General features: G+C 42.4%; 1 protein-coding gene across 1 annotated transcript in view; it reads left to right on the top strand.

Annotated features, from left to right (window-relative positions):
- LOC139568518 (ubiquitin carboxyl-terminal hydrolase 43-like) overlaps positions 1–16,295 on the top strand; it is a 132,538-nt gene that overhangs the window by 97,068 nt on the left and 19,175 nt on the right. Inside the window, exons 7-8 of the mRNA XM_071390395.1 lie at positions 8,954–9,116; positions 12,107–12,218. Coding sequence (XP_071246496.1) covers positions 8,954–9,116; positions 12,107–12,218 — 275 coding nt within the window. The remainder of the gene's footprint in view (positions 1–8,953; positions 9,117–12,106; positions 12,219–16,295) is intronic.

Raw genomic sequence — 16,295 nt, 5'->3', positions numbered from 1 at the left:
CCACTGGGAATGTGATGAAAGAAATCAAATCTGAAAAAGTAATTCTCTCTACTATTATTCTGACATTTCACATTCTTAAAATAAAGTGGTGATCCTAACTGACCTAAGATAGGGAATTTTTACTAGGATTAAATGTCAGGAATTGTGAAAAACTGAGTTTAAATGTATTTGGCTAAGGTGTATGTAAACTTCCGACTTCAACTGTATGTTGAAAGACAGTCTTTTAGCTGTTAGGAGCATGGCGGTGGTGTTTCATCTCTGTCACTGATATACTGTCACGTCAACATAATTGCTTCAGAAACATGAGTTAGTTGATTTCCTCATCGTTATTGTTTACTTCTGAGTAAACATCCTGAGTAATGTCATGGCATATTTTTCACAATCCAATCAGAGACAGGCAGGATGGGGCGATAGCCATTCAGAAAGAGGGAGGGCACAGGTCTAAAGTCAGTAAAGAATGCCAGCCATGTGAATAGACCAGTTGTGTAGTTGTGGTTTTAGACTCTAGTTATACACCCACAGAGGATGCATCAGCCTGATCACAATCACAACCCCATACCAACATTCCATCAGTGAGCCAGCTCTTCCTCTGCTTGTCTTACAGCCTCTATAATCTTTGACTGTCTGTGTCGTATAATTTACTGGATTTTAGACCCAAGACTCTATTTCCCTTTTTTACTTATTCACTATCGATGACACAGATACAGTGGGGAGAACAAGTATTTGATACACTGCCGATTTTGCAGGTTTTCCTACTTACAAAGCATGTAGAGGTCTGTAATTATTATCATAGGTACACTTCAACTATGAGAGACGGAATCTAAAACAAAAATCCAGAAAATCACATTGTATGATTTTTAAGTAATTAATTTGCATTTTATTGCATGACATAAGTATTTGATACATCAGAAAAGCAGAACTTAATATTTGGTACAGAAACCTTTGTTTGCAATTACAGAGATCATACGTTTCCTGTAGTTCTTGACTAGGTTTGCACACACTGCAGCAGGGATTTTGGCCCACTCCTCCCTACAGATCTTCTCCAGATCCTTCAGGTTTCGGGGCTGTCGCTGGGCAATACGGACTTTCAGCTCCCTCCAAAGATTTTCTATTGGGTTCAGGTCTGGAGACTGGCTAGGCCACTCCAGGACCTTGAGATGCTTCTTACGGAGCCACTCCTTAGTTGCCATGGCTGTGTGCTTCGTGTCGTTGTCATGCTGGAAGACCCAGCCATGACCCATCTTCAATGCTCTTACTGAGGGAAGGAGGTTGTTGGCCAAGATCTCGCGATACATGGCCCCATCCATCCTCCCCTCAATACGGTGCAGTCGTCCTGTCCCCTTTGCAGAAAAGCATCCCCAAAGAATGATGTTTCCACCTCCATGCTTCACGGTTGGGATGGTGTTCTTGGGGTTGTACTCATACTTCTTCTTCCTCCAAACACGGCGAGTGGAGTTAGACCAAAAAGCTCTATTTTTGTCTCATCAGACCACATGACCTTCTCCCATTCCTCCTCTGGATCATCCAGATGGTCATTGGCAAACTTCAGACAGGCCTGGACATGCACTGGCTTAAGCAGGGGGACCTTGCGTGCGCTGCAGGATTTTAATCCATGACGGCGTAGTGTGTTACTAATGGTTTTCTTTGAGACTGTGGTCCCAGCTCTCTTCAGGTCATTGACCAGGTCCTGCCGTGTAGTTCTGGGCTGATCCCTCACCTTCCTCATGATCATTGATGCCCCACGAGGTGAAATCTTGCATGGAGCCCCAGACCGAGGGTGATTGACCGTCATCTTGAACTTCTTCCATTTTCTAATAATTGCGCCAACAGTTGTTTCCTTCTCACCAAGCTGCTTGCCTATTGTCCTGTAGCCCATCCCAGCCTTGTGCAGGTCTACAATTTTATCCCTGATGTCCTTACACAGCTCTCTGGTCTTGGCCATTGTGGAGAGGTTGGAATCTGTTTGATTGTGTGTGGACAGGTGTCTTTTATACAGGTAACGAGTTCAAACAGGTGCAGTTAATACAGGTAATGAGTGGAGAACAGGAGGGCTTCTTAAAGAAAAACTAACAGGTCTGTGAGAGCCGGAATTCTTACTGGTTGGTAGGTGATCAAATACTTATGTCATGCAATAAAATGCAAATTAATTATTTAAAAATCATACAATGTGATTTTCTGGATTTTTGTTTTAGATTCCGTCTCTCACAGTTGAAGTGTACCTATGATAAAAATTACAGACCTCTACATGCTTTGTAAGTAGGAAAACCTGCAAAATCGGCAGTGTATCAAATACTTGTTCTCCCCACTGTAGATACTTTATCAAGATACATGTTGCCCAGATACCGGGAGGCAACCGTGGAATCAATCATAGGGGTCAGAGGTCTTTGGGGACCTGGTGTGGCGGTGATGAGATGCAGGTTTGGGATCCGGCAAGGGGGAGCAGGTGTGGCAGGTCTATACAGTATCTCCCTCCATCCCACCCTCTCTCTCTCTCTCTCTCTCTCTCTCTCTCTCTCTCTCTCTCTCTCTCTCTCTCTCTCTCTCTCTCTCTCTCTCCCCCCCCCCCTGCCGTCTTCCTCCATCTGTCATTTACTCAAGCAGCAGACAACTCAGGTGTCCTCTGGTCACCTGTGGTGACGGCAACCAGACACAGAAAATGTCGGGAGGTCTGTCTCGTCTAGAGCTTGTCCCCTCTCCCGCCCTCCGCCGGACCCCACTACCCCCTGGGTATTTTTAGCACAGAGTGTGGACAGAATTGACAGGGGTCACTTGTCTAGGTGACAAACCAAGACGGCTAAGCTTGTAGGAGCAGAAAAGCATTTGAAAAGCATGATTTTGTGATATTTACTAGTACACAGTAATAATTGATTTCGGTTGAGCATTCAATTCAGCAGTCACATGCACAACAACCAACATGAATTTTATGGTCAGACTAAACTGAAGCAGCTCTGTGTGTGCTGAAGCCTGCAGGCTTGCCAGATAAAAACAGCTTTATGCCTATGACCTATATTCACAAATAGGTTGTAAACCCACTTTTATTTTTCTACTGACATCTCAAAAGTATTATGTTTTAATCCCCCTGTCATAGAAGAGACTAGTATGTCAAGTCATCATCAATGAGCCAATATTCATATATTCTCACTATCTTGTCAGACAGAGATAATCGAGTCGTCATCCGGCATGATGGTACTTCAGGGAACACAGTTTTAAATAAGGCTCTGTTATTAAAACTAGCTTAAAGGAGTGAAGCAAAAAAAGTAGGCCTTAGTAACTGCGGTGAAGAAGTAGATCCCTGGGGGTTACTGTACAAAAAAGAAATATTAGAGACGTAGTTATTTTGGTGTTCATTACAATACGTATCCCTCCTCCTATGTGAATGTGAGACAGGTGCTGCGGGTGCTCTGGTGCAGTGTGCTACAGTGTTCCAATGTCCTCGTACCACCCTGCATCCCTACATCTTCTATACTGAACAAAAATATAAACCAAACATGCAATCATTTCAACGATTTTACAGTTCATATGATGAAATCAATCTATTGGGGAAAAAATCATTAGGCCCTAATCTATGAATTTCACTTGACTGGGCAGGGGCGCAGCCATAGGAGGGCCTGGGAGGGCATACTCACTGGGGAGCCAGGCCAAGCCAATCAGAATGAGTTTTTCTCCACAAAAGGGCTTTATTACAGACAGAAATATTCATCAGTTTCATCAGCTGTCCTGGTGGCTGTTTTCAGACGATACCGTAGCTGAGGAATCCGGATGTGGAGGTCCTGGGCTGGTGTGGTAGGGTGTGAGGCCGGTAGGGTGTACAGCCATATTCTCTAAAATGGTGTTTATGGTAGAGAAATTAACATTAAATTCTCTGGCAACAGTTTGGTGGACATTCCTGCAGTCAGCATGCCAATTGCACGCTCCCTCAAAACTTGAGACATCTGTAGAATTGTGTTGTGTGATAAAACTGCACATTTTAGAGTTACATTTTCGTGTCCCCAGCACAAGGTGCTCCTGTGTAATGCACATTCTGTTTAATCAGCTTCTTGATATGCCACACCTGTCAGATGGATGTATTATCTTGGCAAAGGAGAAATGCTCACTAACAGGGATGTAAACAAATCTATGCACAACATTTGAGAGAAATAAGCTTTTTGTGTGTATGGAACATGTCTTGGATCTTTTATTTTAAGGCCATGAAACATGGGACCAACACTTTACATGTTGTGTTTATATTTTTGGTCAGTATACACTACTGTTCAAAAGTTTGGGGTCACTTAGAAATGTCCATGTTTTTGAAAGAAAAGCACTTTTTTTTGTCCATTAAAATAACCTAAAATTTATCAGAAATACAGTGTAGACATTGTTATTGTTGTAAATTACTATTGAAGCAGGAAACGGCAGATGTTTTATGGAATATCTACGTAGGCGTACAGAGGCCCATTATCAGCAATCATCACTCCTGTGTTCCAATGGCACGTTGTGTTTACTAATGCAAGTTTATAATTTAAAAAGGCTAATTGATCATTAGAAAACCCTTTTGCAATTATGTTAGCACAGCTGAAAACTGTTGTGCTGATTTAAAAAAAAAAAAACAGTCTCAACGTCAACAGTGAAGAGGCGACTCTGGGATGCTGGCCTTCTAGGCAGAGTTCACTGTCAAGTGTTTTGCCCATCTTAATCTTTTATTTTTATTGGCCAGTCTGAGATATGGCTTTTTCTTTGCAACTCTGTCTAGAAGGCCAGCACCCGGAGTCACCTCTTCGCGGTTGACGTTGAGACTGGTGTTTTGCGGGTACTATTTAATGAAGCTGCCAGTTGTGAGGCTTCTGTTTCTCAAGCTAAACACTCTAATGTACTTGTCCTCTTGCTCAGTTGTGCACCGGGGCCTCCCACTCCTCTTTCTATTCTGGTTAGAGCCATTTTGGGCTGTTCTGTGAAGGGAGTAGTACACAGCATTGTACGAGATCTACAGGTCGACCGATTAATCGGAATGGCTGATTAATTAGGGTATTTTTGGACACCGATTTGGCCGATTTATTTTATTTAACTAGGCAAGTCAGTTAAGAACACATTCTTATTTTCAATGACGGCCTAGGAACGGTGGGTTAACTGCCTTGTTCAGGGGCAGAACAAGAGATTTTTACCTTGTCAGCTCGGGGATTCAATCTTGCAACCTTACGGTTAACTAGTCCAACGCTCTAACCACCTGCCTTACATTGCACTCCACGAGGAGCCTGCCTGTTACGCGAATGCAGTATGAAGCCAAGGTAAGTTGCTAGCTAGCATTAAACTTATCTTATAAAAAACAATCAATCAATCATAATCACTAGTTAACTACACATGGTTGATGATATTACTAGTTTATTTAGCGTGTCCTGCGTTGCATATAATCGATGCGGTGGCATTCGCGAAAAAGGACTGTCGTTGCTCCAACGTCTACCTAACCATAAACATCAATGCCTTTCTTAAAATCAATAGACAGAAGTATATATTTTTAAACCTGCATATTTAGTTAATATTGCCTGCTAACATGAATTTCTTTGTGTCACTTCTCTTGCAACAGAGTCAGGGTATATGCAGCAGTTTGGGCCGCCTGGCTCGTTGCGAACTGTGTGAAGACTATTTCTTCCTAACAAAGACAGCCAACTTCGCCAAACGGGGGGATGATTTAACAAAAGCGCAATTGCGAAAAAAGCACAATCGTTGCACTACTGTACCTAACCATAAACATCAATGCCTTTCTTAAAATCAATACACAGAAGTATATATTTTTAAACCTGCATATTTAGCTAAAAGAAATCCAGGTTAGCAGGCAATATTAACCAGGTGAAATTGTGTCACTTCTCTTGCATTCATTGCATGCAGAGTCAGGGTAAATGCAACAGTTTGGGCCACCTGGCTCGTTGCGAACTAATTTGCCAGAATTTTACGTAATTATGACATAACATTGAAGGTTGTGCAATGTAACAGGAATATTTAGACTTATGGATGCCACCCGTTAGATAAAATACGGAATGGTTCCGTATTTCACTGAAAGAATAAACGTTTTGTTTTCGAGATGATAGTTTCCGGATTCGACCATATTAATTACCTAAGGCTCGTATTCCTGTGTGTTATTATGTTATAATTAAGTCTATGATTTGATAGAGCAGTCTGACTGAGCGATGGTAGGTACCAGCAGGCTCGTAAGCATTCATTCAAACAGCACTTTCGTGCGTTTTGCCAGCAGCTGTTCGCAATGCTTCAAGCATTGCGCTGTTTATGACTTCAAGCCTATCAACTCCCGAGATTAGGCTGGTGTAACCGATGTGAAATGGCTAGCTAGTTAGCGGGGTGCGCGCTAATAGCGTTTCAAACGTCACTCGCTCTGAGACTAGTTGAGTAGTTGTAGAGAGTAGTTGTTCCCCTTGCTCTGCATGGGTAACACTGCTTCGAGGGTGGCTGTTGTTGATATGTTATTGGTTCGAGCCCAGGTAGGAGCGAGAAGAGGGACGGAAGCTATACTGTTACACTGGCAATACTAAAGTGCCTATAAGAACATCCAATAGTCAAAGGTATATGAAATACAAATCGTATAAAGAGAAATAGTCCTATAATTCCTATAATAACTACAACCTAAAACTTCTTACCTGGTAATATTGAAGACTCATCTTAAAAGGAACCACCAGCTTTCATATGTTCTCATGTTCTGAGCAAGGAACTTAAACGTTAGCTTTCTTACATGGCACATATTGCACTTTTACTTTCTTCTTCAACACTTTGTTTTTGCATTATTTAAACTAAATTGAACATGTTTCATTATTTATTTGAGGCTAAATTGATTTTATTGATGTATTATATTAAGTTAAAATAAGTGTTCATTCAGTATTGTTGTAATTGTCATTATTACAAATACATTTAGAAAATCGTCCGATTAATCGGTATCGGCTTTTTTGGTCCTCCAATAATCGGTATCGGTATCTGCGTTGAAAAATCATAATCGGTCGACCTCTAACGAGATCGTCAGTTTCTTGGCAATTTCTTGCATGGAATAGCCTACATTTCTCAGAACAAGAATAGACTGAAGAGTTTCAGAAGAAAGTGCTTTGTTTCTGGCCATTTTGAGCCTGTAATCGAACCCACAAATGATGATGCTCCAGATACTCAACTAGTCTAAAGAAGGCCAGTTTTATTGCTTCTTTAATCAGAACAACATTTTTCAGCTGTGCTAACATAATTGCAAAAGGGTTTTCTAATGATCAATTAGACTTTTAAAATGATAAACTTGGATTAGTTAACATAACGTGCCATTGGAAAACAGGAGTGATGGTTTTTGATAATGGACCTCTATACGCCTATGTAGATATTCCATTCAAAATCAGCCGTTTCTAGTTACAATAGTAATTTACACATTAACCATGCCTGCACTGTATTTCTGATCAATTTGATGTTTCTTTCAAAAACAAGGAAATGTCTAAGTGACCCCAAACATTTGAACAGAAGTGTATATCAACTCTAGACACTGATTTTTTTCACTGCAGTATTGATACAATGAAGATAATTAGGTAAGCCCCAAAGCATCAATGGAATAGCTAAAGAGAGAGAGAGAATTGTAGTGTGTGTGTCTGTGTGTGGAAAAAAGTATAGTGAAATAGTAGGTCTAAAAAGAGAGGGGGGCGGAGAAAGAGAGCGATAGAGAGACAGAAGTAGGGAGGGAGATGGAGATGAAGAGCTGTGGGAGTGTGACAATTGTAATTAAACAGCTCAGTCCCTGAAGAGACACTTCAGCGGCACTCCCCTTCTACTAGCACTGCTCTCCCACTCTCTCCTCCTTGTCTCTCTCTCCCTCTATCTCTCTCTCTATATATATATATCCCTCTCTCCTGGCTGGCTGAGAAAGAAGGAATGAGGGCGAAGTTGTGAGAATCAGAGTCTGGCATGGGGTTCTCCCCTCAGACCCTGTCTGGAAGATACAGAGGCCAGACAGACAGACCCACCCACACTCCTCACCGACTCAGCTATCCCAACAGAGCACTGCTTTCCTGAGTAATTTCAGGACACAGAAGTGTAGGTTTTGTATATGTTTAAAATAGCATACTGGTATTGTCTTGTGGGAGAAGTAAGCTTTTGTGTCCTTGGTATTTAGTTATTTGCTAATGCTCCTTATTGTCGTGGTAACAGGCGACCCTTTCTGTGTGGATTGAAAGGCTTTGGCCTTTCAGTGCCTTTTACCTTCCCAATGGGGAATTCAATATCAGAGAGGGGGTACGAGTCTGGCATGTGTGGGGGGGGGGGGGGGGGGGTACTTGATTAAAATGGAATACTTGATTATTCATTCACTTAGTCTTACTCACCAAATGCCATGCACTGGTGAATACATCCGTTGATACTCAAGTGGTGGCCTTTTCTCTGGCAGCTCGATATCTGAGTTGACATGATACGATGTACACTTCCTGTGCTCCTCAATGATTAGAATTTCTCAGTACATGCACCGCTGTGTGTGTGTGTGTGTACTTGTTTATGTGTGTGTGTGTGTGTGTGTGTCTGACACATTTCTACAGCGACGGTGATTAATTGCTCGGCGGCGTTGAACAAGTGTGTTTAATTAAATCCTCAGATAATGTCAACATTTACAATGTGTACGTTGCCCGGGAGACAGAGGTTCAGCCTCCTACACACTCCCCCTGTAGCTATTACCTACGATTAATCAATGTGTACATGTCGTAACAGATGTCAATTTTACAATGCCACCCTTTGGGTAAATCACAATCGTTGCTCCATTGTATAATGATTTTCACTTGATACGGTTTGTTTTCACAGTTGTGGGTGGTGTCAATTTGAGTCATTGAGACCTGATAGAACCCCTCTTGAGCATACTCTGGCAAAAGCTACCCCCGTTATGTATACGACCTTGTGTCTGAGCTCAACTTTGACCTCTCTCGACCCGTGTCTAACCTTTAACCTCTCTCTCCTCTCTCAGGCTTCCACCACAGCCTCCCATCCTCGCCGTACACCTCTGGGCCAGAGGGTAAAAGGTTACCCCCATCGACCACTCTGTCCTCAGAGTTTCTGAACCACGGTGGTTCCACCAAGGTCCTCCTCGTAATCTGCAACACGGCAGGCTCTGGCCAGCAGGCCGTCAGGTGAGTCAGGTTTGGCTGATTGGGTGGGAGTCTGGATTGGTTGATTGGGTTGGAATCTTGATTGGGTGGGATGGAGAGAGGACATTTTGAAAATATGAGGTGTTAGGTGTGAATCAAACAAGCCTTTTTAGTTTATAGCGAAACAGTATCACATGGGTGAACAGAGGAGTTATGATAAACGATATGCACCAACAGTTTGAACAGAGTGTATTTTATAAGGGCAAAAGCTCTGCTCTCTCTTTACTAGTTCCAGCTGTAACGAGGACCCACTGGGCCCAAGGGGACGTGCTCCGAGTTCCATTTTCCAGTTCACATTACACAGGTTGCGTTTACACAGGCAGAACAATTCTGATCTTTTTCCACTAATTGGTATTTGGACCGATCAGATCAGCTCTTTTGCCTATACTTGGGCTGATGTATGTCATCATTTTTGGACATATTTTAAAATATGTATTTTTTCCTACTGAGAATCAAAGGGAGCATCGCTCCTGAGAGAAACCAAATACTGTAAATTCCAGTAAACAGCTTTGAATTATTCAATGTGAGAGAGAGAGAGAGAGAGAGAGAGAGAGAGAGAGAGAGAGAGAGAGAGAGAGAGAGAGAGAGACTGCATGCAGAATTCTGAAATGAATATCCTCCGTGTACAATGTAAAACACCAAATAATACACGCAGAGCAGAATTAGGCCGATACCCGCTAATTATCAAAACCTAAACCTACAGAGAGATGAACCTGGAGAAGAGTCCCTAAGCATGCTGGTCCTGGCTCTGTTCACAAACACACCCCACAGAGCCCCAGGACAGCAACACAATTAGACTCAACCAAATCATGAGAAAACAAAAATATAATTACTTTACACATTGGAAAGAATTAATAAAAAAACAGCGCAAACTAGAATGCTATTTGGCCTTAAACAGAGAGTACACATTGGCAGAATACCTGACCACTGTGACTGACCCAAACTTAAGGAAAACTTTGACTCTGTACAGACTCAGTGAACATAGCCTTGCTATTTAGAAAGGCCACCGTAGGCCGACTACTGTATGTGCACACTGCCCACAAAATGAGGTGGAAACTGAGCTCCACTTCCTTACCTCTTGCCCAATGTATGACCATATTAGAGACACATTTCCCTCAGATTACACAGATCCACAAAAAAATGTGAAAACAAACCCAATTTTGATAAACTCCCATATCTACTGGGTGAAATACCACAGTGTGCCATCACAGCAGCAAGATTTGTGACCTGTTGCCACAAGAAAAGGGCAACCAGTGAAGAACAAACACCATTTGTAAATTCAACCCATATTTATGTTTATTTATTTTCACTTTTGTATTTTAACTATTTGCACATCATTACAACACTGTATATATACATAATATGACATTTGAAATGTCTTTATTCTTTTGGAACTTCTGTGAGTGTAATGGTTACTGTTCATTTTTATTGTTTATTTCACTTTTGTTTATGATCTATTTCACTTGCTTTGGGAATGTTAACATATGTTTCCCCATGCTAATAAAGCCCCTTGAATTGAGAGAGAGATGTAATAACACTCACTCCAGCCAACTGCCCACTATTGGCCCATGCCTGTCAATCAAAAAGGCATTTTGAGTTTTGTATGCTGTCATATCCTATCTCTGCTCCCTCCTCCACACACTCCTCTTGAGTGTGTGTGCTCGTTTGTGCACGTACGTGTGTGTGTGTGTACGGGGAAACAGAGGAGGATATTCCCACGGTCAGCTTGTTAATGACAGGAGGATATTTGAATACCTGTGGAGGCCCAATCTCAGCCCTGTGTGTCTCTGTTTCACCCCATGGGGAGACTGGTGGTCTGTGTATGCCCCCTAACTGGCACATGTCAACTGTGGTTGGCCCAGATTGCTGCCTGTTTGACAGAAACCTACTCCCCCCCCCCCCCCCCCAACTGTCTCTACAACAGAGGAAAAACCTACAGATCATAACCACATACTGGTGTTAATGCGCTGCTGTGGTTGATATTGGCCAGTTTCACAGACACAGATTAAGCTCAGTCCTGGACTAAAATGCAATAGAGATTCTCCAGGAATCGAGCTCATTGAGTCGTTACATCCTGGTCATCATTTGAGGATATTCACCCTGGGCTCACCTTGTGTCTAACAGAACGTTTCAATGGATGGTGAGCATAGATCTTTGGGGTAGAGTTTGGGCCAATGGCTTACCTGCTCACTCTAATAAACCGGTTTGAGAGACGGGGTGGCGCTGGTCGTGAGGACAGACTATGTTACACACACACACACACACACACACACACACACACACACACACACACACACACACACACACACACACACACTGAAGTCTCAAAACAGCCTCCTCTGGTTTTATGAGAAAACCAATCTAAGCAGTAGATGGAAAATATGTTCAATTCATTGAATGAAAGTGCTTTCTTCTAGGTTTTCTCATTGGGATCACTGACTAGTTCTCTCTCAAATCCACACAATGCTATTGGGAATGTAAATCCATCATTTAAAAAACCACATTCTCAGCCAAAATGTTCTCATGCTTGAAATATGCTTACAATGCTGCATTGAAAATATTGGCTTTCTCTTCACTTGTAGTCCTGTGGTCATTAAATACATGTTGAGTTGAGAGACCTGCTTAACTACGTTTCACATTCAAAAGGCCACAGGGTTGTAATGTACTCTACTTTGTGCAAATCCAAACATATGTTTGCCTCTCTCAAACAACTGCAGAATAACGTTGTATTTTTTCTCCCCTTCTGTCTCCCTCTCTCTCTTCCTCCCTCTCTCTCATCTCTCTACCTCTTCTTCCTCTCTCCCTCTCCCCTACTCCATCTTCCTCTCCTGCACTCCTCCTTCACTCCTCTCTGTCCCTCTCCTCCCTCCATCTCCCTCTCTCTCTCCCCTCCTCCTTCTCCCTCTCTCCATCCTTCTCTCTCTCTCCCTCTCTCTCTCTCTCCCTCTCCTTCACTCCTTCTCCCCCTCCAGGTTCGGCCCTCCCTTCCTCATGAGAGAGGAACGTACCCTGTCCTGGGATCAGCTCCAGCAGAGTATCCTCAGCAAGCTCTATTACCTGATGCTGAACGGATCACAGGCTCAGGTTAGTTAACACTGGCACCACTGGTCACTACCATTAATTTACTACTACAGGTTCCTACTCTTTACTACCTGAAACAGTAGTACATTTCTACCTAGTGCTACTACTACCAGAAATAACATTCAGCCTACTAATATGCACTTAATGGAGAGTGGTGGAGATCCTCATGATCTAGTGACTCTCTCATACACACACACACACATCCGGGAGTACGCACACACACACATAATGACATATGCAGACACTCTTCAGACACAAGCCACCGTGTGTGTGCATGTGTGTGCTCTTGAGTCCTCAACAACTTCCTGGATAAAATAACCCCATCGTGAGAGGGAATTGGCTTTAATTACAAACGGGAGGCGTTACAATTAACCGGAGTGGCCGTAGGGACTGTATCAGGACCGTCCATAATGTAGCGGCCCGTCCATTTCCACCCAGTCAGTTTAGACTCTGCCTGAGACACAAGGAGCAGTGGCACAGCAGATAATGTAGCGGCCAGGACAGCCCCATTGTTCTCTCACCATATATAATGTAGCGGCCCGGACAGCCCCATTGTTCTCTCACCATAGATAATGTAGCGGCCCGGACAGCCCCATTGTTCTCTCACCATAGATAATGTAGTGGCCCGGACAGCCCCATTGTTCTCTCACCATAGATAATGTAGCGGCCCGGACAGCCCCATTGTTCTCTCACCATAGATAATGTAGCGGCCCGGACAGCCCCATTGTTCTCTCACCATATATAATGTAGCGGCCCGGACAGCCCCATTGTTCTCTCACCATAGCAATTAACTCTAGATGCACTGAGCAGAGTGGGGTCAGCATACATACATCACACTGTGGCTTCTGCCCTGATAACACACAGATTTGATCCGTTTAAAAACAGCAGCTGTTTGCTGTATTTATTGACAGTCTCTCTCTAGTCATGGTTTTAAACGTTTAAAAACAGCAGCTGTTTGCTGTATTCATTGACAGTCTCTCTCTAGTCATGGTTTTAAACGTTTAAAAACAGCAGCTGTTTGCTGTATTCATTGACAGTCTCTCTCTAGTCATGGTTTTAAACGTTTAAAAACAGCAGCTGTTTGCTGTATTTATTGACAGTCTCTCTCTAGTCATGGTTTTAAACGTTTAAAAACAGCAGCTGTTTGCTGTATTCATTGACAGTCTCTCTCTAGTCATGGTTTTAAACGTTTAAAAACAGCAGCTGTTTGCTGTATTTATTGACAGTCTCTCTCTAGTCATGGTTTTAAACGTTTAAAAACAGCAGCTGTTTGCTGTATTTATTGACAGTCTCTCTCTAGTCATGGTTTTAAACGTTTAAAAACAGCAGCTGTTTGCTGTATTCATTGACAGTCTCTCTCTAGTCATGGTTTTAAACGTTTAAAAACAGCAGCTGTTTGCTGTATTTATTGACAGTCTCTCTCTAGTCATGGTTTTAAACGTTTAAAAACAGCAGCTGTTTGCTGTATTCATTGACAGTCTCTCTCTAGTCATGGTTTTAAACGTTTAAAAACAGCAGCTGTTTGCTGTATTTATTGACAGTCTCTCTCTAGTCATGGTTTTAAACGTTTACAAATCCCAGTCTCAACTTTGCTGTTGCTTTCTTTTACGCCTTCTATGTTACTGCAGACATCCGATTGGCCAGCGGTAGGCCTATAGTGCACTTGATTTGCTCCAACCGGGCCCGCCGGGAAGGCAGAGTTTGTACCTCCAGAAATATGAAATGGTTCAAATTGGAACATGTTGCCTACCCGGCGCGCAGGGCAGCTGAATCGGGTGCACCTATCGCCACAGCGTGAGACGAATTTAAAAAATATTAACGTAAGGCTTTATCGTTGGGTTTTTTACGTAAATGGTGGGCGATCGACTAGGAATGCCTTGGAGATCGACCAGTCGGTGACCACTGCTATAGACAAGGGAGTTCAACACTGCCACAATGACCCCCTCCCTTCACCTTGACCCTTCCTTTTTATACACAACTATCCTCAGCTCCTAAGGCGGGCTGCCCTGTCGCTATGGGAGACACCATGGTGATAGTGCAGTGTTTGACAAGGAGGCCTTATCCAGAGCAAACAGCCCTGGGCTCAAAGTCTCAGGTAGTTCTAAGGCTGATAAGCCCCAGACAAGGTCCTACTCCCACAGAGAAGGAACTATTTCTTTACACCTAGTGTTGACACACTGATCTGTATCTCCACGGCAACAAGCTCCTTGTCAAGTTAACTCTGTCAAGCTGTGTGACCATCAAATGCACTGTCTGGTTCCCCTTACTTCTCATTCATGGCAAAGCTGTATGCAGACTGAATTCATAGTTAAGTTCCAGGACAGAATTATTGTTTGGTATTTACTTGTATTTGAGGTGTTTGTTTGACTCCCTAGGGGATTTTTCACTTCAAAGTGTAGTTTGTCCGGCTTTCTTATGTCATTCTTATTTGTTTTGTGGTAGAGGAAATTCATAAAATGTTATGGCGCCGCCTGTAGGTTTCTCAACAACATACAGTGCTTTCAGAAAGTATTCATACCCCGTGACACATTTTTGTTGTATTACAGCCTGAATTCAAAATGGGTTAAATTGATCTACAGACAATACCCCATAATGAAAAAGTGACGTTTTTAGAAGAAAATAAATGTTGTATTGAAAATGAAATACAGAAATATATAATTTACATAAATTGTCACACCCCTGAGTCAATACTTTGTAGAAGCACCTTTGGCAGCGATTACAGCTGTGAATCTAAAAGCTTTCCACACCTGGATTGTACAACATTTGTCCATTATTCTTTTCAAAATTGTACAACATTTGTCCATTAAGCTCTGTCAAATTGGTTGTTGATCATTCCCAGACAGCCATTTTCAGGTCTTGCCATAGATTTTCAAGGATATTTAAGTCAAAACTGTAACTTGGCCACTCAGGAACATTCACTGTCTTCTTGGTAAGCAACTCCAGTGTAGATTGGGCCTTGTGTTTTAGGTTATTGTCCTTCTGAACGGGGAATTAATCTCCCAGTGTCTGGTGAAAAGCAGACTAAACCAGGTTTTCCTCTAGGATGTTGCCTGTGCTTAGCTCCATTCCATTTATTTTTATTCAGAAAAACTCCCCAGTCCTTAAAGATTACAAGCATACCCATAACATGATGCAGCCACCACTATAAAATATGTGTTGTGTTGGATTTGCCCCAAAAATAATTTCACTTTGACATTATGGGGTATTGTGTGTAATTGTCTATTTAATCATGTTAATTCAATTCAATTTATGCAACTTATTATGTGATTTGTTATGCACATTTTTACTCCTGAACTTATTTAGGCTTGACATAACAAGGGGGTTGAATACTTATTGACTCGAGACATTTCAGCTTGAATTTTTTTATAAATATACAGTATATAGCATTTTCTACAACCAAAATTCCACATTGACGTTATGGGGTATTGTTTTTAGATCAATAACAAACCATCTCAATTTAATCCATTTTAAATTCAGGCTGTAACACAACAACATTTGGAAAAATGAAAGGTGTGTGAATACTTTCTGAAGGCACTGTTTTGAGCACTACCCTGTATCACCACCAGAACTGCCCTCTAGCAGGAAAGAGGAAGGAAGAGATTGCTTTAAAGATTCGTAATTTACAGGCAATACACCAGTGAAATAAGTACATGTGAGGAGAAGTGTCTGTTATGGTTTGGTAAGTTCCTCGCCACACCATGTGTTGTAGAGGTCAGATCTTGCACTCGTTAGATCCCACATTACATAAAAGCTTTAGTACCCACCTACATATGAGTCATTCCAGCATTGTGTCAACTTTAGACAAAGGAGATGATTGTGGACTACAGGAAAAAGAGGACAGAGTACGCCCCCATTCTCATCGACGGGGCTGTAGTGGAGCAGGTTGAGAGCTTCAAGTTCCTTGGTGTCCACATCACCAACAAACTAACATGGTCCAAGCACACCAAGACAGTTGTGAAGAGGGCACGACAAAACCTATTCCCCCTCAGGAGACTGAAAAGATTTGGCATGGGACCTCAGATCCTCAAAATGTTCTACAGCTGCACCATTGAGAGCATCCTGACTGGTTGCATCACTGCC

Source organism: Salvelinus alpinus, chromosome 2 (assembly GCF_045679555.1).
Source record: "Salvelinus alpinus chromosome 2, SLU_Salpinus.1, whole genome shotgun sequence".
Taxonomy (NCBI): Eukaryota; Metazoa; Chordata; class Actinopteri; order Salmoniformes; family Salmonidae; genus Salvelinus; species Salvelinus alpinus.
This window is presented reverse-complemented; position numbering and strand designations above follow the sequence as displayed.